This window comes from Melanostigma gelatinosum (assembly GCF_949748355.1).
Source record: "Melanostigma gelatinosum genome assembly, chromosome: 11".
Lineage (NCBI taxonomy): Eukaryota > Metazoa > Chordata > Actinopteri > Perciformes > Zoarcidae > Melanostigma > Melanostigma gelatinosum.
The window spans coordinates 22,935,037-22,960,841 of record NC_136644.1 but is presented as its reverse complement, the minus strand read 5'-3'; the positions used below and the strand labels follow the sequence as shown (position 1 = coordinate 22,960,841).

Here is a 25,805-nt window from a genome sequence, read left to right as displayed (position 1 = left end):
TCTTCAAAGTAACTACAGATGGTGAATAGACACAGTGGTCTAAAAAGTACAATGTTTTCCATCTAACATGTCGTGAAGTAGAGCTATAAGGCGGCAACACATGCTAATGCAATAACAACCTCAGATGTGTACAGCAGATGGGTAAATGTTAAGCTAGTTCAATTCAGACAGTGTATTCAAATTAGAGCGTATTGTTGTGTTAATAATAACTACAACACACAGACGCAAAGGTCACTTGCTGCTGTAGGAGCAGGCGGGTCCACTGGTGCACGACACTGGTGTGTGTGTGTGTGTGTGTGTGTGTGTGTGTGTGTGTGTGTGTGTGTGTGTGTGTGTGTGTGTGTGTGTGTGTGTGTGTGTGTTTGTGATGTGATCTGAGAGAATTGATGAAGACACATTTATAATCTGCAGCTGGAGCGTCTTTGAACGCGGCTGCATTACAGCGTATCGCATGTTTTCAGGAAAATGTGACATCTCGAAGATAAGGCCATGAAATCATCAAGTGTCGTGGATTTTCCTGCTGTTCTAGAAGCTAGAAATTTTTCAAGCGTGTCAGAGCTGAATTATGATGAAATATCAACAGGATATCAACAAAAAACAGACACAGACTGAAAAGTCTGACTTCTATCAGGACCAATATGGCAAACACTGCGCTGGTTTATCTGTGAAGGAAATAAATGTTTTTGTTTTAAATCTGGGAAAAACGAACATTGGTAGAAAACATCATAAATCATTCAGAAGAAATGTAACTTGATGGAGAAGATGATTCAGGCAAGGAATTTAAAAAAAGTTCCTTTTATTTTCTGGTTCCATTTAATCAGATTTGAGAGTTTGAATTATTCTCTTTTTGTGATTTCCACACCCGGCGACCTGACATTTTATGGATGGACTTAATCTTCAGTGGACAACGTATAAAAACAAAAAAAGGCGTAGCAGGCATTACGATGCATCCGAGTGGTGTCCAATATGTCCAATATTTCAATATGTGCATGTTCGCCAAGTGTTCAAACATGATGCCGATGAAATGTGGAGGTTGAGCAGAATAAAAGAAAGGAAGCGCTGGTGGAATACGACGGTGGCCAAACTGATTATTCATAGCTTGATGTGTCTGAGAGGAAGCGTGACCGTGGAAATGAAGCTGTGATGCGCGCACCTCCAGCTGGCTCAGAGATGTCCGTCAAGCTGTCACGGCTGCTGGAGTAAGCGATTGTTGAGTATTGACACACACGGTGGAGGTGGGAAATCATTTCTTTGCCGTTATTTTGGTTAATTATTTGTGGGGCCTTGTCGCAAGCAAATCCAGCCCAATGTGCAGCCTCTCCAGTTTACTGTCACGGACTCATTTGAACATTTCTGGAACCAAGGGCATCGATCTGCTGCTGTAACAGCCCCCTAATATTCTGGGATGTATTTCCTGAAGACATGTGGTACCTGGTCTCTCTCTCTCTCTCTCTCTCGCTCTCTCTCTCCCTCCTTCCTGTTCCGTCAGTGGACGTGTTTGCGCGAGAGTGATTCTGTGTTTGTGTCCGGGATGCAACAACACATTTATCACACATTGTGCTAACCGTGGCTCGCTGCCTCCTCCTTTCCTTTCCAGCCAATGTGCGAACGTGTTCTGGGGTGCTGAGCGGGAGTTTGCTCGTGCGAAGGCATTTTGTTTACACAAAATCATGTTTTATGTATGTAGCGCACGCAAGCATTGTGGCTGAGGCTGTAACGAGGCTGCTGGTTCCCATGATGCCCGGCTAGCCGAGTCGCCCTCCCCTCTCGGCCAATCAAGTGGCAGACACCCGCTCGTTAGAGCTTAAGCAGGCAGGCACACATTGTTATACGTACTCCCCCCCACCCCCACACACACACACGGTCTGACTTCACCTAATGCTGATTTAGTAGCACACACCATCTGTCAAGAATGATTAACCTTTCCATCAGTCATTGGTTCCTCCATTATTCCAGACACACATTCACAAAGCAGACACACACACCGGCTCTACTGAGTGAAAGCACCGACATATTCATAAACATGTTTTTATCTCCAATGTCTTAAATGACTGCCTGCCACTGATACAAGTTTGTTTTTAAAAATCCATTTTCCTAATTAGCCTTTAAGCAATGTGTTCCTAGAATAGCATTCGTTGTATTATATGATCTGTGGTCACATTGTCTGTTGCTGTTGTTGACACAGAATTCAAAATTGGCCTCTCCTCTCCGGCTCGACGAGTGAGCGAGGGCAGTGCACAGCAGTGGTCGGGCGAGCTGGAGAGTGAATGGAGAGAGGGACCAAAATGTTATTTTGATGATTGTTTGGCGGTGGTTATGTCCTGGAGCACAAATAAACAGACCCACACCTCCTTACAAACCTGCGAGAAGGTGCCAGATTGCGAGTGAATGCAGCCAAAGGCACGCTTTATCTTGATTTTGGTCTGAAGCATTGCGGTTATGAATGCTGGTGTGATTCGGCCCTCACAATGGATTCAAACAGTGACCCAGAGTCTGTGAATAAAAAAAAAACTTCCAACAAACTAAACACACACTTCAACAGCAGAGAGATGGATTATGGTGCAGAAGTAGTTAAAAACGTTTTGACGCATTTTTGTTTTGCCATGACTCACCATTGGGATCGATAGTAACAGCTGTGGATTCCAATAAGTCACAGCCGTCATCCTCTGCAAAGAAAAGAGAAAACCTTCAAACTGCTCAGAGCCGCCTTTCAAGCAACATCATATTTTACACTCAAACAACTCTTATTTAGCAACACCTGAAGACTCGTAACCTCACATCTTGTTCTCCAGTTCCTACATATATACGCAGAGAGAGAGCAATTTCACTCTCTGCTCAGGTATAAAGTACTCCATTATATCTTTACATTGCAAATAGTTGTATGCTGCTTTATTACTGCTCTGAATATATCGTAACGTGAACCTTTAACCTTTTAAATTACAAAATGAGCACACCCATCCAGTCAACACACACTCACTGGTCTTGACTCTCAGAGGGGTTCAGATGAAATGATGCTCCTTTGGGTGTTTCTATAAAGCATGTGTGTGTGTGTTTCTGTATCTGCATTTTCTGCTGACACACAACTGCATTTGCACTCATGAGCAACCACAAAGGCATACACATTTTTCAAGCCTGTTTGTGTGTGTGTGTGTGTGTGTGTGTGTGTGAGAGAGAGACCATGTGGTCCATTGTGTCATTGAGATGTCGAGACTGTAGGTGCCCTGCAGCTACTGTTTGGCAATTTGTGTTTTAGTGCAGACTAGGGAACAATACACGATTAGATTTTTGAGAAAGATGACACACTTCATACACAGGACAATACTGAGCTGAGAAAGAGCTGAGAAATGTTTGGTTACATTGTTAAAGGAGCCCTGGGCGGGATTTTTATGTGAAACTACAAAACATTTACCAGCCTGAATCACAAAGCAGAGCAGCATTAGAGAAGAACTCCAAACTAAATGAGACACAGAGGATTTGGTGTGTATTGTACAAAGTATTGTTGTTTTGCTACCAGTAGAGATCCAGCGTCCTCCTGCCCACATAAAGCCAACGCTTCAGCATCAGTTGCGTTTCAAAGTAAAACAGTAGAGTGTTTGTGTAATCGATGTAGCTGGGTGAACATAATTCACTCTCTTCTTAATTGAATCTTTTCATAAGTTCTTATCCAACAGTTTCTCTTGGAGAGATGAGTCACAGCTCACATCAAGTGAAAGCTGGACTTTACTAGCTGTCTTTGGCAAGGATTGTCCAGCCATGTGCAGTTTACATCGTGTTTTGACATTATGTCAGATGATTGATTGGCATTAAAGCCTTACAAATTGCCAGTGTGCATAATCGCAAAGTTCAAGACCGCACAGTAAAAAAGTAAAGATGGCTTTGTATGGCAGTACAGCCGAGACAGCTGCTGTCATTTCATTCAGTGGCCGGGTCACCGCTCGGGGCCAGAGCTGCACTGGAGGAGCAGGACGGCAAAATCAGGCGGGGCAAAATGTTAGGACGAATCATTAAAACCAAATTGACAATTTCAAAGATGCTGCACAGGCCAGACGGGGCTGCAATGGTACTGACAAAAGACAAAGGAAGCCTATGGAGTCAAATCAATGTCAAAACCCGCGAGCACAAATGAGATCCACGCGCACGTAAATTACTTTCGCGAGCGTTATTTCCGCGCTGAATATCTCTGCTCGCGCGAGCAAAATTGCAGCCTGCGAGGAGAACGCCATGCTTTGAGCGAGAGGGGCGTCCCCTAGGGCAGGGGTTCTTAACCTTTTTGACCTCGGGGCCCAACTTTCCAAGTACAAAGTGTCCCGGGGCCCATTCAAATATTAACACTGTTAGTTTAACTCATTGATCTCACTCTTGGTTTGATTTGTATTCAACAACTATATTGTTACCTGTTCAACTCCACCCCTATTTTGGAGCAAAACCGCCTAAAATGACATACCCAAATTAAAATGGCTGTAGCTTCTGAACCACTCTGACTATATGCATCAGAAGTGTCAGAACACCTGCAGGTCATACAGAAACAGAGCAGAGCCTTTGGAGTCAGTAACAATTGAAGGTTTTTGTCCGCATAAATAAAAAAGTATCTTTCAGTATAAATAACTGCCGGTGGCTGTATCTGTACAGGTAAAGGACAGTATAGGGCTGTAAATACACTATCAGTGAACAACTGCTTCAAATTTGAAGATGATTGGACAAAGTATGACCATTCTACAGAGTTTCTTCATGAAGAGATCCAGGCGGAGCTCTAAAAGCACATTTGGAGACCCAAATGGACACATGGTACCCACATGATATTCTGACACACTAAAGGTGTTTCTCCCTTTATATTTTGATATTATAGTATTTTCCTTTTATTTTTAGCCTTTGCAAATTGCAAAACCTATGTATCGGTCGAAGACATGGTGTGTGAGTAGCGGACTTGCTGTGGATGAATGACATTTGGACAAAAATGAGCATTTCTGCTGTAAAATCTTGTCATGTGCACCAAGTAAAGTAACCCAACACGCTCCATTGCAACCTGCGTGTACTCTTTGCCTCAGTCTGGCTGCTTCAGCTCCATAAATGACATCATGACAGAGACCATGAACACAATCTGCTCACTTCAAAGCATCCATTTGTAGCTACAATTTTACCCGGTGTGTGTTAAAGCAGATGGTTTCTGAAAGTTTGTAATCATAATGCGTCACAGTGCGGGTGCTGCACAAAAAAACCCGAAACATATGTTATAGTTGTGTGTGTTTTTGTTCCATAGTGTTCCATTATTTGCATCATTTATCTCAATTGCCAGTCCCACCATCACAGCAGCAGCCTGGATAGCAGGTGAGCAGCATTCCCATTATGTTCAACCAGTCGCCAACCAACTGGTGTCTGTCACACACAAGCAGACACACACACACACACACACACACACACACACAAAGTGAACAACACAAGCTGACAGACGTACAAACATGAGCTTCGTGCCAGAGTTACAGGTCGTGTGAATACTTTTAACCATAATGTGTTTATCAGGAAGTGGCAGTGAAAAAGGGATGTGTGTGTGTGTGTGTGTGTGTGTGTGTGTGTGTGTGTGTGTGTGTGTGTGTGTGTGTGTGTGTGTGTGTGCTCAGCGGACACACCAATGTTGCTTTTATAACATTTTACATTTGGCTGCATGTATCAAGACGAGAGGGAAATGAACAGCTTGAGGTGTCTGAGTGATGCCTCTTCAGCTGCTGCTAGGTGTGTGCGTGTGTGTGTGTGCGTGTGTGTGTGTGCGTGTGCGTGTGCGTGTGTGCGTGCGTGCGTGCGTGCGTGCGTGTGTGTGTGTGTGTGAGAGACAGATACTGTAGAAACAGAAAGCGAGAGATGCTTTCCTCCGTGAGTTATGGCATGTGTAGTCGTGGTCATTTGTCTGGCAAAGTTCTAAAGTCTAACTTTGCAAAAGTTTTCAGACAGGCCATAACACGGTCCACCTACCAGAGCACATAAGCTCTTTCTATTGCTGATAAATCTCTCACTCACTCTCTCTCTCTCTCTCTCAGAGGTCCCATATTTTACTGCATCCTCCGAAGACAACAAATAACCACGGTAGAGCTGCGCGTTTGGTGAAATTCAGCCCACTTGGCAGAGAGCTATTTTCTGGAGCAGCTGTAGATTGATCCGTAACACAGCAGTTCTTGAGGATTATCTGCCTAAAGAGATGTGCTCTTCATAATTCACACACACACACAAAAATCAATCTCCCAAGTATCAAACACTCACCGCCTGCAGGCTTGAAAGGTGGCTCTGAGAGGTTTGTCGCAGCTTTAGTCAGCTTGGATTCACGGCAGTTAAGTGAGCGGTTCGACCAGAACGGAGCTCTGTGAAAAGAATTTGCCCCCTCGCGGAATAGATGTGATGGTGATGCAATGACTACATGTGCTCTGACAGTCAACACACTCAACATCATATTTGTACACCGCACTACTGTCGCACGACGTGCTGTTTTGTGGACTAGGTAGAAGATGATTGTATAAAACATAACATTGGATAACATGATACAGCTTTTATGTTTGTTACAGGTTACAGTCTCTTCATCGCGGCATCTTCAATGGATGTTTAAGTCACATGCTTCATGGACATAATGATACATTTGCTAAGTCGGTTTCCATTACACTCTTACGTTTTGCTTTAATCAACATCCCAACTTTTCCCCGTCGCGCAAGCTTAAGAAGTCTTTTGCAATATTTTCACTTATCTTTGCCAAATTCCTGGCGTTTAAATTTGCGCACGAAAAAAACAGGGCGGAGGGAAATGCACTTAGTTTTGCTCACAATGACCTCTGTAGCATTAGTGCAACGCTGATGCTGGACAGACATCATGGCATATGTGCACAGAGGATACAGCTTCCTGTGTGTCTGCCTTTTCATCCTGGCAGGTGTGTAAAGCCTCGTCTTTTGGAAATGAGTGAGCAGCAGCGATGTTTACCGTGTGGATATTGGAGTCCATTAGTTTTGCATGTGTGCAATGTTGGAGCCTGACAAGTCCTTTTATATCAGAGTGTGCATGTGTGGGTGTGCGTGTGTTTATTTGTCCGTGTTCACACACAGCTTTCAGACATGTTTATCTTCAACATTAGTGTGTGTACGTCTGTGTGTACCTCGGAGTGTGAAATCCCATTAAGCGTGTTAAAACCCCCTTTGGCCTACTGCCTACTCAGAGAGACAGACCACACACACACACACACACACACAGTTACCACGCCTGTGTTTGTTTTTGTGAGGTTCCTCGTCAGGTGATGGTGGTAATTTTCGGATGTGCACTTCACACCATCTACCCTGCGATACCTCGATACCTCATCTCACCAGCGGAGTCTTTAGTGTCCCACACAAGTATTTATGGACTTTTTAATGTTTAATTATAATCAATGGATAGATTGATATGTTCTTTAAAAGCAACCATAAATTAGTGAATTAAACAGATTTAAATGATGCATTGAAAAAAACAAATTGGAGGATCAAGACATTTGTCCATTAATTGTACTGACAAGATTAATTTAAGAAAAGCTTTTACTTTGGAATGCAAAATGACTAAGTGAGTAAATAAATGATAAAAATATATAAATTGCTAGTTTTAATTCTGTGTTAATCCATCATTTAAATACCTGAGGCAATGCACATTGTGCAAAGTAGGTCGACAACCAAACACGACACCTGTTTGTGATTAATGTGGATGAGGTTTAACGTTTGCCACAGGTGTTGGGCGATAAGAACCGCCTCCAATTTCATCCAGACTTCCATTTGTTGGATCGAAGCCAGTGTTGGAAAATAATTTCTTTTTGGAGGGATTTGTCATATTGAAACAGGAAAGGTCCTTAACTAAACTTCTGCCACAAAGCTGGAAGCGTGTTGTTGTAAATAAAGATATTTCCGCTCTCATTTTCTCGACTCTCTTTCATGCAGCTCTGACTCTTTCCACCACTGCCTCACATCTTTTCTCTGTCGCCGTTCTCATCTGTCCCCCCCCCCCCCCCCTTTCTCTTCTCTGAATACTAAACGCATTACGTAACCATACATTGCCTCGCCACAGAGGATCATCCACGGCATCTCACATGTTCACTTCCCTCTGCAGGGGAGTGACGAGTGGAGCACCGCAGGGCCGATGGAGGAGATTCATATCATCAGCAGTGCCTATTATTCTGGCGTAACCCCCACACTGCGAAGACGGAGATGGAAGGACAGACAGTGAGAGACTGCTTCAGGAAAAGAAGACAGAGGCGGATGAGACAAAGATGTTACACCGTGATGAGAAAAATAAAATCCTGTATGAAAAGCATTCTTATTTCCCCCATCTTGGCCCAGTTGCCATCAACTACAACACATCAGTGAACCCCCCCCCCCCCCCCCCCCCCCGTCCACACCAGGCTTCGTAGCAGGCAGTGAACTATTTCTATAATAGAAATGTCCGTCACGCTCCGTGTTTCCATATCGCTTATAGAAATGTCCATCACGCCAAGTCTGGATGTCAGCTCAACCCCCACAACTCCACCACCCATCAACACCCCCCCCCCCCCTTCTTTAAAACCCCAGAGGCGGAGGACAGGGGGAGAAAAGACGTAGGCTTTCATTCTCCAGGGATGTGTGATGTTGCAGCCTTATTTCTGTAAAAGTCAATCACTCTTGTAGATGGGGGGGGGGGGGGAGGCTTGTAAAACGGATGAGTGAGGATGGGAGTCCAAACAAATTACATTCTCATGGATGTCTTTGACTCGTGCGGACGACAGACAGCGGTGTAGTTGTACTGCGGTTTGGTCCGACTCTCTTTCACTCCCGTCGCTCCCTCTACTCTTTCTTCCCTCTTCACTTCTTCTCGCTCTGTGATCTGATCGAATCCACTGTCATCGATCGCACAAATCACACGTGTCATTTAAGCCCCGTAACGTGTGTCTGTGTTTGCATGTGTGAGTGCATATACACCAGGGGGCTAGTCGGGTTCTGCCCAGAACACTTTGTGCAATGTGGTTTGATGTGAATTCCCAAGACGCCGAGAAAAGGTTTATTCTTTACAAGCTCGTCCACGGCTTGACATCTTTGCGTCCTGGGGAATCAATAAGCTTCATAATTAAAGGAATACAAAGGGAACTTTGATTTTCTTGGTTAAATCTATATTTTACCAGGTTAGACCTGAGATCCAAACTCTTCAATGGAGGCCTCACCAACAAGGCAGCATGCTACAGATGAAGTTTTAAATAAATACACCAGAGAGGAGACGGTTCTGTGGACAGACGGACTGAATGAGAGACAGACGCCTCGCATCCCAAAAAAACACACACACAAAAACAAAAAAAAACTTATTCAGAGCAAAGACGACTCCCATGGATTCATCTCGAGCAGCTCAAACGAAGGCTTTGAACTCCGGCAGAGAAATTAGTTTCAAGCTTTTAAGCAGACACATTTACACGTTGAACTCAAAGCATCGTAGAGACTGTCGAGCGCATCTCTGTCAGAGCTCGAGGCAACAAAGGGAAGCGCTGTACACCACTAACGCCCATATTTCTGTGTTACATAAATATCTAAATTATTTGGGAGCAATCCTAAAATAGCCTTATATGTCAACATACAGTATTGGGAGAAGCTGCAGATGACAGGGCTCGCAGAGCAACCGAAGAGAGTTTCAAAGTAAAATCAAGGACTTTGCAGTTGAAGCAAGGGGGAAAAGAAATAAAGTTGAATTCTCTGCACTTTTTAAAAAATTCATCACAATTTAGTTTTGGCCATCATTAATACGCTTATAATCAATATTTTACATTTTTTTGAGATCTGGTAACACAGCAGCAAGAACACATCCGATCACACAGGCTTTAAACACACCCCTCTGACTCACAGTGTGGATCTTTGTTGCTGTACTTCTATGACGCAGAGAGGTCTGAGAGGAGCATCAAACATTGGAAATACCAGAAGATGTTTTTCTGTTGCAGAAGCAGAAATCAGCCCCCCCCCGCCCGCCCGCTACACCCCCATGTTCCCCGTTCTCGGCTGTTTGTTTACCCGAGCTTAACCCTTAGTCAGCAGAATGGATGTTTCCTGTGCATATGTGCGTTTGTTTGTTCGTGTGAGTAGCTGGCAGCGGTTCCTACGCTTTCTCTGGTGGCCTAACTGGGTAGTTTGTCTCATGCTACGTGGGAGGAAGTCTCACCATCAATTACAGATGGTGCTGACTGGGTGGAAAAGCCTTTTGCTATTGCGCAAACGCCCACAAACGCCCACATACGCCAGGGTGCGTTTGTGACGTTTATACGCGGAGCCTGTGAAGTCAGGACCTCCGGGTTCTGCTCTATCTGCTCGGGTTCGGCCACCTGGACACCCAATTCGTATTCTCATTCACATTTGCAACAACACGCATTACAAATGCTCGGCAATGTGTTGTGTGATTCACTCCATTTGTCTCGACAGCGAGGGAACATTCTTTTAAAAACGTGTCATGTTTCTGTTTTCAGCTGCCTTTAAAATACATTTCCCACAAGCCCAAGACTGTTGCTGACTAAATGTCACCAGGTTGACAGACTGAGGCCATTTGAGTGACGAGCTATGAGAATAAACAAGGAGGGACCAACAGTAGGGGAGGGCAATGTCACAAAATGTGGTTTCGATACGATGCAGAGTAATACCAGGGCCAGAATCATCAACGCTAATGGCTTGCATTATTAAAAGTGTCTAATGTATTACTGTGTAGATGAGAGCCATGTGTCATGATTTATGGGGGGCGTTCATCATTAAAAGGCTTCTGAATACATCTTCAGGAACAACAAATGAAATGCAAAAACAAGCACTTCTTTTTACTGTTCTTCGTTAATAACCTGATCACGTGCACGTTAACACACGGGGACGGTTTTTATTGGTTAACAACAGAAATGTTATATTTGTGATGCGTACAAAGATGCCATGCACTAAGAAGAGCGTCCATGTGTCTACAATGAGATCTAACATGAGATGGGTTGAGTCTTTGGTATCAGTCTGGTTGAATATTGAATATTTTAAAGAAAGATCAAAGAGACGCTCTATTGAGAGATGAGGAGGCGTCACAGAAGCTAGTGGAACGGTGGGTCGCCAGGAAGTGACATCAGGACTTTTGCTCTCCACAAGGACACCAAAAAGTTCAGAAAGGCTTTGTCCCATTCTCAAAAAGAGCTTTGCGCTCCTTCTCAGAGTAGAGGTGAAACACCTCTCTGCCTCGGCATTCATCTGCAATCAATAAGGAGGGAACAGCAGCCAAAGGATGCTTCAGAGGATGGCCGGACCTCTTGGTCTTCTTCCCCCTCCATAATGTCACATCCTGTTTGTTGTTCTTACAGCTGAGAAAAAAAGGCTCTCAAAGAGAAGAGGAGCCACTATTCTAGCAAATTCGCCAGACAGAGAGCCACTCTACACCCCTCTCTCTCTTCCCAGCCTACTCTTTCTCTCACAGAATCACTGCCTCTTTATCTTCTCACTGCCTTATCCCTCCCCTCTACCCCACTCGTCGCTCCATCTCTCTCACCACTCTCTTGCACCCACTTCTTCATCCTCCTCCTCGCTGCTCCGCAGCCCTTTGCAAGCCTTGTTCTCTTCCCCTCCCTCCGTTTCTCCTGTTCCATCAGACATCAGCTGTTTTTTTTATCCCAGGAAGTGTTTTATTTGGAGCGGATTAATTAATTAGATACAGTATCGGAGTAAGGGCCATTCTTAGCCCAGGTCCATCAAGGCCACCGATGCTAATAGCGTGGCAGAAAAATGTGCGTGCGTGCGCACGCACAGCATTTACAAGCGGTGTGTATTTTTAAGATTTGCAGGTGCCTATTGTGTATCTGCCCCAATTTGCTCTAATTGGACTTGTCAAGAAAGATCCTTTGAGCATAGGAAGTGAGTGTGCATGCAGAAATTTGTGTGTGTTTGAGTGCCAGGCGGTTATATAAGAAGAAATAACTACCCCTATCTCATCATGCTGGTAACAGGGTTGTGTTTGTTGGTATAAAGCGCTGTGTTTCATTAGCGAGTCTTTTCTAACACCCTCCTCCCATCTCTCTCTCTCTCTCTCTCTCTCTTTCTCTCTCCCCCTTTTCCCTCCAGGGGCGAGTTCTCACACCAAGTGCAGAGCAGCGAGCAATGAGGAAGAAAGAAAAGAGGTGCTTGTCCAATCAGAGATGCAGATGGCCACAGAAGACATGAGCACTAGCCAATCTGGCACCAGGACGACTTCCTCTTGCCAATTTGTACATAACAAATCAAATGCGACCCCATAATTGAACAACTGAAACAGTTTACCTTGACACGTATACTGCCAATGAAGTGATACGTCCCATTCCTGCATTTATCATTTCTACTTTGATAAATCACAAATTCCTATCACGAGTTTTAGTCAACTCGACGTCCAATTACAGGTCAAGCTAAGGAGAAACGGGGACATTTTACCATGCTGTGACTTCTTTAGCAGTATAGACTCAAATCGGACAAAAAAAGGCAACACCGAGATATCACTGTACCAACAGGCCCTCGCTCCCTTTCCAATGGCGCTAGCCTGAATGAATGAATGTTCGATGGCAAGCATCTCTGCCCGGCTTTCTCCAATGGATATTGTGACGACATCCCAAATGGCCCAAAGGACAAGACGGGGACGGCAGAGACATAACGTGACCGGAGGTTCTTCGTCAGTGGTCCTGTCCACAGCCAGCTCCTTCCTCTGTTGGCTCGCCCTGCTGTCAATAATGCGATTGCCAATGGTAACAGCTGACTGCTGGCTTATCGAAGGCGAGAAAGGCTTTGTGTGGCTGGCTATCTGCAGTATGAACCAGCCGCCGTATGAGGCCATCCCCTCCCACATTAACAGGTGAGGAAACTTAGGATAAAAGAGTTTTTTCGATATTATTTTGCCTTTTGTCAAAGAAAAAATAATCTAAAGCCTTCACACTTATCTCCACAGCACTATTGTGGATCTGAGGCTGAATGAGAACAAGATACGGTCGGTCCATTATTCTTCACTCAGTCGCTTTGGCAACCTCACCTATCTGAACCTCACCAAGAACGATATCAGCTATGTGGAAGACGGAGCGTTCTCAGCACAATTCAACCTGCAGGTGAGCAGTTCTAGACACAGGTTCATGGATATGCACATGCACACAATACGGGGAAGTGCATTCACCATGTACTGTGTTTTGGTTGACATATTTGGGTATGTTAAGATAACAGCATGTTAAGATACTTTACAAATCAGCTCGTTCGCACTTCCAAGTCATTAACACAGCAGCTTGGTCAGTAACCCTACACTTCAATCTAAGATGCTCTATGTGGCCGTAGTTGTGGCAAAGTTAGGGGACATAGCATAAAGATAGGTCAAAACATGCAGGACTTTCACCCAGGAGGCCATTGTTAATGTCCTATGCGAAACTGAAAGTCAGTGTTGAGTTATTTTAAAGTAGTGTATGACCTAACATACTTAACTTACTTCAAGTACGTAGCATCGCCTAATTAATTACACAACGAACACTTACACTTATCACTAACCGCAAGCTTTTCCATGACCCAACTGAGTGGTGTTGTTGCCTAAACCTAACTAAGTTGATTTCTGTGAAGCTTTGATCAGCATTCTTACAAATTAAACTACCAGACAGTATGTACGGTAGTTAAAGTTAGCTCCGGTTTAACCAGCAGCAATATTAAAATGCAGCTTTCTTTTGTTAAATAGAAAAAAAGGTATAATTTTGTTATTGGTACTGAACATTCTTAAGTTCTTCATAATGGCTACTATCACTTACTCAACACTTCATAATAATTCATGCTAATTGTGACTGAAGGACTTATCAAGGGGAGTATTTCCACACTGTGCTACTTCTGCTAATTTTACTTGGGTGAAGGATCTAAATTATTCCAGAATTATACACACAGATGGACACACAGAAAAACAAAGAAAGAAACCGCTCGCTCGTTATTCAGGCAAAAGTGTTTTCACCAACCAGAGCTGAACGCAGCCATAATGAGCTGGCGTCCTTAGACATACACTACCCAAGCTGCTGGAGCTGTGCCAGGAGGTAGAATGTGAACAAAAAAGATCTTAGTAAATTGAGCACAGCATAGAGGCTTAGATCACCATGTGAAACATGAATTGTACTGAACCGTCGTCTGTTTGTTCTGCATGTTTCCAGCTTGGAGTGTGTGAATGCTTGGCACTGGCCGGCTCTTCAGAGATTAGAATAATCCCACTTGTGTTTGCCTCTCCAGGTTCTCCAGATGGGTTTTAACAAGTTGAGGAACCTGACGGAGGGAATGCTGCGTGGCCTGGGCAAGCTGCAGTATCTCTACCTGCAAGCCAACCTCATCGAGACCGTTACACCCAACACCTTCTGGGAATGCCCTAACATAGAGAACATAGACCTCTCCATGAACAGGTACACCTGGGTCCATGCATGTGTGTCTAACGAGAGAGAGAAAACATGTTTGTAGATTAATCAATTACATAACTTTGAGAAAAGAATACTCAGCACTTATCAAGATTTGGTTTCAGATCTGTTTCATGAAGGGGAATTTAACAGAAAAGCTGAAAAAGGCTCATCGCAATCCAACTTTCTTTATGGGTTCATCACTCTGTGTCCATTGGTGTATGATGCAGACTTAAAAACATTTTTAGATCGGAGAATATATTAAGTTTCTTAAATGCAGCCAAAACATCAATGATGAATGTCAGGCTTGGTGTCATCAACCCATAATCAAAGATCTAGAGCCGCTTTCTAAAGTCAGCAATTTGCACTGATGTTTTGCAGACTTGCTGAGAAAAAAGCATTGCAGAAGATGCATAGATACACTTTTCTTTCCTTCTCACTGACAGTATTAAAGCATGTTGCAAAGCTGCAAGACGCCATTCTTTCAACACAAGTCAAGATACCTTTTCTCAGTGGGAATAACTGTCTTGTTCATACTATTAGTACCATAACTGGTATTGATCTCTTGACTGAAAAGCAACAGCAGAATGTAAGTGTAACTGCTCTTTGGGGCTTGTTCAATTTTGGAAAATGTTTTACTGAAGTACAAGAAGACCAAGTCACAAGTGGATTTAAAGCGAGAGCCTGTAGATTTTGATCATTAAAGTCTGTTTACAGGTCTTGAGGAACACTGCATATGTGGAAAACGTTCAGAAAATATAAATTCAATGTCGGATCAATTGCCTCCAGTGATGTCACTTGAGGAGTATGAAGACTAGAAGTTTGAAAATTATATTTTTATCTAAAAATCCATGATTCTTTTTTTGTTCCTTTTCAGGATCCAGGTGCTGGACGGCACTTTGTTCATTACACTCTCTAAGCTGACCACTTGCGAACTCTACACCAACCCCTTCAACTGCTCTTGTGAGCTGCTAGGTTTCCTTCGCTGGCTCTCGGCCTTCCCCAACAGGACCAGTGAGAGGATGGTGTGCGACTCCCCTCAAGGATTCTTCGGCTACAACCTCCTGAGCCAGAACCCCCGCATGCCGACCCAACGCAACGCTCTGCACGTGCTCAGTCTTGTTTGCACAGACGACGGCAGCAGCGTGACGACCTACTACACCATCGGCATGGCAGACTCCACCACCCCGCCCCCAGATTTTGCCTCTCCCTGCGGATTGGACGATTGTGCTTCCGGGACGCCTCCCGATGAGGTCATCAACATAAGCCCCATTTTCTCTGACATCAAGCCGTTAATTATGCTAAAGCAGGTGCTTCACTTGAGCGCTGTGATCACGGTTCAGATTCCTCACCCGTACAGGAAAATGTACATCCTGGTGCTTTACAACAACAGCTTCTTCTCAGATATCCAGAATCTGAAAAATCAAAGGGAAGATATTGAGCTCAAGAACTTAAAACCGAACACCGACTACACATACTGTGTGGCTTCTATAAGAAACTCCTTGCGCTTCAACCACACCTGTCTGACCATCTCCACTGGCCGCCGAGCCGGAGAAGAGACGATAGCCAATCAGTCGTCGGCCACCCACTACATTATGACTATTTTGGGCTGTTTGTTTGGCATGTTACTCTTTCTTGGCCTTGTCGTCCACTGCCTGAGGAAGAAAAGGATCATGCAGGAGAAGGAGAGGAAGATGAGCAGGATCCAAAGGACTCTGATAGAGCTCAAGTACGGTGGCGAAGGAGACATCGAGGGAGGGAGCGGAGGACCTGTTTCCCAGAAGATTGGTGCCGGGGAGAGTCTGTCCAGAATGCCTTACCTTCCTCAGGGCGGGGAGATTGATCCATACAAGCTGCAGGAAGTGATAGAAACACCGGTGCACAAGCCTGCCAAACTTAACTACATGGAGGTGAGAGGGTCGGGCATCGAAAGGGAGAGAGATCGAGAACGGGAGCGAGAAAGAGAGATGTCGCCACAAGAGAATCCCCAGGGCTCAGTAGCAGAGATCTCAACCATCGCTAAAGAAGTTGATAAAGTCAACCAGATCATCAACAACTGCATAGATGCTCTCAAATCGGAGTCTACCTCCTTCCAACAGGGGATTAAATCTCCCTCTTCTGCAGGCGGAGGGGCGGTTTCTACCGCAGAGCCGCAGCTGGTGCTTCTCTCTGAGCAAGTGGAGAGGGAAAGAGGAAGCGAGTTCCTCTCCCCGGTGTATAAGGGAGGAAGAGGAGGAAGAGAAGAGAGGGAGAGAAGCTATCATCACTCTCTGCAGCGACACCACAGCATGGAGGCACCTCCGACCTCCAAAAGGCCCAGCACCTCCTCTTCTCCTGGTTCTGCCCGGAGCCCTCGCTCATTCCGCTCGGAGGGAGGCTACCACTCGTCGGAGACCCGTTACATCGAGAGGAACTTAACCGGAGAGCGAGGGGAAAGGGGAGGCGGAGAGGCCATTCGTACGGTCACTCCTGCCGCGGCTATCTTACGAGCTGAAGCACAGAGAATCCGCCAGTACAACGAACACCGTCACTCCTATCCCGGCTCCCAGCAGCACCTCCAGGAGCTGCAGCACCACCCCCACGCCCTGCAGGAGCTCCACCATCACCCGGGTGGCCGTAAGCCCTCCATGTTAGACCCCCTCACCCTGAGCAGGCAGACCAAGCAGCGGGAGCTGGCCTACTCCCAGCTCTCGCCTCACTACCCGCTCTCGCCCCAGTACCACAACCTCAGCTACTGCTCCAGCCCAGACGAGGACGAGGAGGACGAAGGGCTCCTCTGCACCCCGACCCTGGGGCTGTGGGAGAGGTTCAAAATGCACCGGAAGCGTCACCGGCAGGCATCCATGGAGGACGAGGGGTACGTGGCAGCCGGACACGCCCTGAGGCGAAAGGTTCAGTTTGCCAAGGATGAGGATCTTCACGACATACTGGACTACTGGAAGGGTGTGTCCGCCCAGCAGAAGACCTGAACCCACATCTGGAGACCCCAAACACTTTGAAGACGGAAAATAACAACACAGACTGATACAAAAAACGACCTGTAAATACACACGACTCGCAGGATCTACGGAATCAAACTGCCCACACACCCAACACACACACACACACACACACACACACACACACACACGCACACACTTTACACAAACCCTTTACACAAACCAAGCCTTTGCTTCTGAGAACATGGAGGACCAAACTAATATATTATATTGAACAACAGAAATCATAGCTTATAGAGAGACTGAGTTACTTTTTGTAATGTAATAAACATTATAGCTCAGACTTATGTAGCTATTTGTACAAAAAAAAAAATCAACATTGAGAGCAGAAACCTTAAATGTTGCCAGGCAACCCATCCTGAACCTCCTGGCTATACGCTTTTAATCTGCCTCGAGACATTCATCACACTTGACCGCGGCAGATTAACCTCTCCAATTATTATCACCGCGGTGGATTGATTAAGATGTTGCCTCGCCGGGGAAAAGGTTGTTCTTTCCATCGCGCCCTGCGATGCTTCTGCTTCGGTTCAAAAAAAAAGAAGAAAAAAAGACATTTTGAAAAGATCTGCCGTGATTTGGGAGATTTTAAAAACGTCAAAATGACTAATTCTGGATGGGTCGCCAGGCAACAGTAATATTCAACTGTGCTGAGAATGAGTAGGTAGCTCTCACCAGGAAGTGAGTGTAGTGTGCCAAATCAACCAAGTGGGGGGGGGGGGGGGGGGGGGGATAGTAGAGCCCTACTGTGTACCAACGTCTCCTCACCACTGTTTTTATATAGAGAATTTAAAAACCTAGAATGATATGTTATTACTATTAATTATTCTTATTACATTACTGGTCTTCTTATTATTCCTATGCTCCACATCCTTGATACTCTATTATTTGAATATGGCATGGCTCTGTCGTGTGACTGTGTTTTGACTGTTCCCGAACCTCTCAGCTGAGAAGTGAACAACAACAGAGACAAATAACGGACGAGACATTTGAGTTCTTCTTTTCTACCAAGAGGAACGTGCTCTCCGCTGAGCCACAAAAGAACAGGCCCGTGGTTTCTCCCGGTGAATCCTCATCCTCCCACAGAGGCACCGCTGTACAGACGAGAGAGAGAAGTTCTATATTTGCAACAGAGGTGACTGTTTTGTTTGTACAACATGGTTTTGAAACCACAATCCCCAAGTTAGTTACCTACCTGCTCACTTACAAACGGTACGTTTTTGATTTTGAACTCGAACGAAAAAAATTCTAATCTTCAAATGAATGTCTTTTAATTCCCACAGGGGGAAACATATCTGCACTGTTCAAAATCAAAAAAACACTCTTAGTAAAAGACCTAAAACTCTCAGCTTCCTGATACGCTGTAGCTCCACCATCAACAAATCATTTCCTTTATTTCCTCTCTCCTCCCGTCTCCCAGGTTTTCACTTGTTTTTTTTTGGATTCCTCTGGTTCCACTGTGGTGCCATTGTGCCAACTTGACAAATCACCAAGAAGTATTTGAAATGATTTTAAATACTACCTCTTCTCCTCCTCATCGACACACATCAGTTTGCCAGAACAACAACAATTTGCACAAAACGATCCAACCCCATTGGCTCACTGCTCCCCTTCTATCCTCCAATCATTTCTAAGACCAAAGTACTGTGGTAGTAAATTGACCCCCATAGCCCCTAAACCCCCAGCTGGTTACCCACCGTCACCCTTGCAGTAACAACTCTAGCACATGCATCCACATTCAAGTGTACCCACACAACCACACACAGATGAATGTATTCATTGAGAAGTTAATACTGTTTAGCAGCTGGAATCTCTGTTTTCTAATGTACAAGCTGTATCCGAACAGTGTCCTCGTCTGTCCGATAGAAACCTCTCTCCAGATGGCCACTCGCGCTTCAGAACCGGACATGAATAATGAACATTTGGCTTTCTACAAAGCAAGATCTGACCGCTCAGGGCAGATTTCTCATGGACGACTTTCACCACATCAGTTTGAGTCACCGATTGAACCAAATGTTGCCCGCCAGAAGCCCAGAATTTGCCACTGCAGACGTCTGTTGAAGTAATAGCAATGGGGTTTTGCCTTATCAAAGGTTTTTCAGAGGAAAATGTTCCTGATATTGGAAGTGTTGTGGTGAAACGTGATGAGAATCAGTGGCGTGATGAAAAGGGACTACATGTATATCTGTGGGACCTAAATACTGGAGGCTGAAAAAGAGTAAAATGTGATAAAGAACACTGCTGTTTATTCTACACAGAGCTGTGCTGCAGCAGCTCATTTCAGAGGACTGTAAACCAGGGATGGAGTCGAGAACATTTCAATTCACTGGATTTTTTTTAATTTAACATGCTTGAAGTTTTCACAGTATTGACAACCAATTTATAATTACAAATGCTTGAGGACTTTTTGAATTGAAACAGAAATGACTCCAGCCTTGAAGCAACGATGAAAACTACACTATGGAAACAACAGAGCTGGCAAACAACGAGAAGTGTATTGGTGAAGGGAAACGCTGTATAAAATTGTTTTTTTTCTCTCTCTGCTATAATGAGTTCAGAATGTTCAAGTCATCAAGCCCAGTTAAAGCCATAATCGTGGGTTAGTGAAATCACCACAGCTGTTTGTAGCACTGCAAAAGCACATTCATGAGTGTGTGTTTCTGTTCCTCTCCTTATACTGCAGCAGCTATAACATGGTTCCTCTGCTGCTGCTGCAGAAAACAATCCAGCTCTGATCCAGAAGGAAACAGATGAGCCGTGGTTGTTTCTGCATTACACGTCCGTCCCCCCAGATTGTGGCTTTAACTTAACAACAGCCTTAAAAAACATTCGATTTTCTTTCATCTTTTTTAAAAGTTCCTGGTTTCTTAACTTATACTTTTCATGACTGCAATTTTATAATTGTTTGATTCTTAAAGCCTCACTTGAGCATTCTTTGAGTAACGGTAATATCAATGTAGCGATGTATTATAGTCCTGTTTTTTTGGGGTTTTTTTTCCTGTTCTGTTTATGAACAATAATGGCCTGAATTGTTCGCGGGTCAGAGAGTAGCAGAGCTCGTCTGGAGTCAGGCAGCGACAAGCTGACGGTTCGAGGCGACCAGTCGCCGGTGACCGAGTCAGCGCTGCTATTCTTTGAAGCGTGAAGAAGATAAAACTGTTTTTGAAACTACAATGCCTAGAAAGTGGAAATAAATAGAGGTCCTACTGACAACGGACAGAAACAACGGAGCATGATGCAAGGAAATCCTCAGTGGACGCTTGTGTTGCATTCTTCTAGTGAATGACTCAGGAGAGAGAGAGAGAACGCTCTGCCATAGGATCTCTCCGAGGCTTTCTTTCTTTTCTTGTCAAAAAAATCGAAATGAGCACAATAAAATAGCTTTTCTTTCACCGACTCCTTTCCTGGAGAAACCATACGTATGGCAGACGTTTTAAACACACTCAGGACTTTCACATTTCACAACTGATGTTTGATTGGTTTGCTTTTGCCTCAGCACATCCTTAACGAGTCGGTTTGCCAAAATCATAAGCATGTATGTGCAGGTATCGAGCAGCGGATAGCTTGTGGTGCAGTTTAAGGTTTTGAGATATTAAGATTCTGAAATGTCTGCTTCCACCACAACACAACGGACACAAACAAAAGTGTGGTGCTCATTTTTGTAAAAACATGTTAAAAAAAATTCCATATCGCTGTCCCCGTTATTATTAACAACCCACAGACCGCACTGTCTAAAGTTCTCCATAAAGTAGTTCCAGTGAAAACTGTTGATGGTCAGTGTTCCTATTATTCTGGACTACCTCCCAAATAATAGGGACACTGTTTCGGAGAATGAAAAAAACTAGTTTAGTCTGAACTTAGAAGGAAACTAAAGGCCGCTCCCAACATTAGCAGTACCAGCTTAGCAACACGGATACAATGATGATAATGATGGTTCCATTGCAGTGAATGATGTTGATGTTCTCTGACTCATATACGTGAGGACCGCTCAGATCCCTGGTTCAGTTAGTATGGTCGTAAACATCTATCTGGACCCGTTGTGAACCACAGCTCATCTAGTCGGGTGCAAAGTGACAGAGCAAGAGTTCAAAAACAGCATTTTCTAACCTAACCTCAAGGGGCATCCTGCCATACAGAGCGTTTGGGTTTCACTGCCAAAGGTTGCGATCTGTCTCCCGTATCTGCCTCCAACCAACGCGATGAAGACGAATGACATTGTGTTTGAGGTGCTCACAGCATCGAGCCATTTAAAACAAGACAAAAAGCCGACGGCCATGCTCGCAGATCTGTGAGACTTTGGCTAACAGCTAAATGCTAACGTCTCCACGCTGCCATGCGTCTGTGCCGCTGAGGCTGATGGGAAAGTGTTGTAAACGAAAGCACTGGACAAATTGGAATTTTGACCAGATGATTGAGCTTGAAGAGAAATTAAGGGACCGCCAGAGTTATTCCCATCATATCCTGAAGGGAACATGTGGGGAAAGTCATGGGCATACATTGTGAATCTCTATAAATGTCTCTGTGCAAAACTGCGTACCAATCATCCAAGTCGATGTTGAGGTATTTTACTAGATCAGTGGAAATGCCGCTAGCATGGCAAGAAAATTCAACAGCAATGTGTTTGTTTAGAATTGTCTCTGAGACAGATTTACCCAAAACTATCTGTCTGACTCTATACTACTAGAAGCAAATGAGAAACCTAATTTGCCAGTGTCCTGCTATCTGATGTGTTGTTGACTCTGTGGTTGCACAAAGTCAAACAGAGTTCAGTAATGATTGCTTTCACGTCGAACTTGTAGCCAGTTTGTAGTTTTATAACATCAAACAACATGAAAACATCACAATCATTAATATTTCAAATTGGTAAATCCATGACTGACTGGTATCTGTGAACAGTTTTTTGGCTTGTAGTTAAATATAATCCCGTTAAATAAAAAAATATTTTGGAATATCTACACTTTTTATGTCTCAGTCCAAGCGAAACCTGGGTAAAGGTAAATACGGGTCAAATGCGCTGCTGGAAAACTTACTGACAAACCCAGGGCAGCCTCCGTCAAAACACCGCTTCAAGAAAGACTTCAAAAAGGGAAGAATGGAATAATGTCACGTTGCATCGGCGCTGTGGATGAAAGGCCGATTGGGAGCGTGTCCTTGGTGAGCGTGTGTGTGAAGAACTACACAGTCGATATAATGCTCGATGACGTAACCTATGCTTCTCCAGCAATTTCAGGATGTTTTGTGGCAAACAAAAGGTTTGACGTGGTTGGAGTTTGAACCCGTCAGCAGCTGAAACATCATCTGAAATCGAGGCTACCGTTAGTTACAAAAGGGGCTCTTAACTTTCTTTCTTCCTCCCACACAGCCGTTTTCTTACAGTTACACCACAAAAACACGACTGCTTATCTGTTTTTAACCGAGTTACGACTCAGTAGGGACGCACCGATACCAGTGTCTATATTTATATGAGATACGAGTACTTAATACCACTACAGTGCTAAATATGACTTAGAAAGTCAGGAATATCTGAGGAAAATAAAACTTTCAGACTGTAACAAATTAAATACAATACATGACACTGTTTAACTGAAAAAAAAAAGTTTTACTGATTAATGCCATCAGTAAAAAATGAAAACGCTTTAAAAGGTATAGCTTCACCTTTTGTGGAATAAGCTTATTCACTTTCTTGCCGACTGGTCTCAGCTTAGCAAGTAGCTACAGCCGGGAGGTGATTAGCTTAGCTTAGCTTAGCATAAAGGCCGAGGGAAACAGCAGGTCTTGCGATACCGTGAGGTTGCCAAGCAAACAGCGGAAAGTCTGGCAAGTCACTTCACCGAGTGGTTCGCCAAACTATCCTTAAAACCACAAATTGCTCTTTTTTAATTTCCGTTTGTAAGTGTAAATTAGTTACAGAGCTATGCTAAGCTATCTGCCTTTTCCTGAAAACATCCCTAAAGAGCAACATGTTAATAATGATTGTGTCTGCCTGTCATTTAAGCGAATCAGCATTTTGTGGAAAATCGAAATGTCTGTTCTATTGAGAAATGTTCTCAAAGAGTAGAGGAGCATGTAATTGATCTAAATGCGACATTTCTAATTCATAACACAATTTCATCGTCAAACGCACATGTGGGCAATGACACAGCACAATCAGCCATTCATAATGATAATAATTCATAATGGAGCACAATCCTTCTCCATCGTGAACTGAGTGGGAGAAAATTGCAACTTCAGTACAACACCGAAGAGGTTCATCACTCCTTATCTTTAAAGTGCGGCGGTACAAATGGCTAAAGGGCCTGACGGTGGGAGGCTTCGATGAAGACGAGAACATGTCCTAACGGGGTCTTTTCATTATCCGTACATCTCCCATCTGTCCTGTGTGATTTTAACCCAGGGCAGGTGAGTCTGGTATGTCTCTACGGTTACATCATCTTTCTCCCAAACCTCATTTTCCTCCCTCCTCAGATCTCTCCCTCACTCTCGGGGCTCAGACAGACCGGCGAGCTCACAAGCTCTCACGTCGCGGCGCGAACTCATAAACCAACGAGTGCTGTGGTTGAGGGCTGCCCTTTCTAGATGCGCTCTTATCAAAGCAGTCTGACGCCGAGCGGAGAGGAAAGCCTCCAGCTTGCCCCGCTGTCAGGGTTTCGAACACAAGTAGTTGTCAGACTCGTCACAGCCGGAGCCGCAGTGACCAAAATCTCTTCGTCTACGCCCCCATCACTCTACAGCCGTCCACCAGTACAAAAAAAAAAGAGGCCCTCCCCAGGCACACGCAATAACTCCTTCATTCTCCACGTGGCATTTGCAGCGACACTTCCGGCAGAGATGGAGGACAGAAAGGGATGGAGAGGGGAAAAAAACAGAAAGAAGCAGGAAACGGAGTTAAGAATAAGGGGCTGAGGAAGATAAAAGAGGACAGACAGCCGGGGTTCTTTGCTCATTTCCAGTGTTTTGATTTCTTTCAGAGCCTTGGGGGTTGTCTTTGTGAGATAACCTTTCAAAAGACGGGAATGGGGCTCGCCGTCAGCGCCTAATGTGGGTCAGCCTGTGAAAGGAGGCGGCTTGATCGAGCTCAATGCTAAGAGTCATCAAGGGAAACATTCCCACAATATGACTACATATTAAAATCAACCCGCTAAAGAGAGGAGCCTGTGTCTCACTGCATCGGCCAAGCAGCATTAATAATGTACAGGGTAAGTGAGAGAACACTGTGGAAAGGTCGAGGCTGGCTGAGAGGCGAGCAACATGACTTACGAGTTATCAGGTCAGCGGTTACAGTGGTTATCTCATCTTTGACTGGGTGAAAGCTTCTGACTGCCTCCTGTTTAAATGTCTTTACGACGGGCCAATCATTTGGGAGATGTGCTCGGGGAGCGGAGCAGCAACACTGCCAGCCTAAACTCTGTTAAAACGAGGCCAGCTGCGTTTTAAAGCACAGACAACGAGCTGATGATTGTTGACCCTGAAAGTCGTCTGCAGGAACGAGATGAGAGCTATGAACTGAATCACGCTTATAAAAGACACAATGAATCAGCAGAGAATGAGAAGTAGTGGCTGGACAGAGTGTGACGGAGGTAAAATGACAGAGCCTTCCTCAAACTAGCTCACTTTTCCAAATTACCACACAAGGTGACACTGAAACTTGCTGGAAATGTACAAACGCACACCAGCGCGTGCACGCCAGCGCGCAGTCCTGCACACGCGCCCAGATTGAAGGAGGTTAAGACGAAAGATCAAGGCAGTGCAAATTAAAAAGCGCTCTAATTAGCCAAACCGTCACTCTGCAGCTCTGGCAGCCATATTGGAGGTCTGCCTGGAGACCGGCCTGCACATTTCCACTGGCCCTCTGATCAGCCACATATACTGTTTGGGAGTGAGGATTAGAGGCAGCGGCTGTTGAGAATTACACTTGCCAGACGTTCAGCACTGCAAAGCGTTATAATGAACGGAGAGAGAGATGTGTTAATGAAACGGCTCTGCGGAGCGACATCATCAGAGGTATAAACGCTGCCCCGGTGCAGCTCCGGCCAAATCTCTTCTCCTGGTCCCGCACCAACTCCGAGAGCATCATCGCACCATTAGCCTCGGATAACTGTTATGCCAGAGGAGGATCGTGAATTCGTAGCCCATGCTAACAGAAACTAAATACCGCAAATTTAAATTTTTAGGTTTAAACAACTGTGAACGGGACGATATCGAACTTTATCGCGGATCAAAAAACACACGAGTTGATCGTGGTGAATTTCCATTATCGGGATAATCGTGAATATCGTCGTGAATGACTTGGAATAAGCCAGCTACCGTGGTAAAGAAGTAGAAAAATATTATAATTTAACAAAATGCTGCAATTTTGTATTGATGTATTTATGCAGGACCTTATGATTGATTGCTCACAAAAAAAGGGTAAGCGTCCTATCTGTGATGCAGTAGAA

General features: G+C 44.6%; 1 protein-coding gene across 1 annotated transcript; it reads left to right on the top strand.

Moving 5' to 3' along the window:
* Positions 1–12,538: 12,538 nt before the first annotated feature.
* LOC306784271 (protein ELFN1-like) lies at positions 12,539–17,373 on the top strand (the record flags this gene model as incomplete). The annotated part of the gene is made up of 4 exons (XM_079278172.1): positions 12,539–12,828; positions 12,922–13,075; positions 14,217–14,383; positions 15,252–17,373. 4 exons carry the CDS (start codon positions 12,539–12,541, stop codon positions 17,341–17,343), a joined length of 2,703 nt encoding a protein of 900 aa, XP_079134298.1. The 3' UTR covers positions 17,344–17,373.
* Between the last annotated feature and the right edge of the window lie 8,432 nt (positions 17,374–25,805).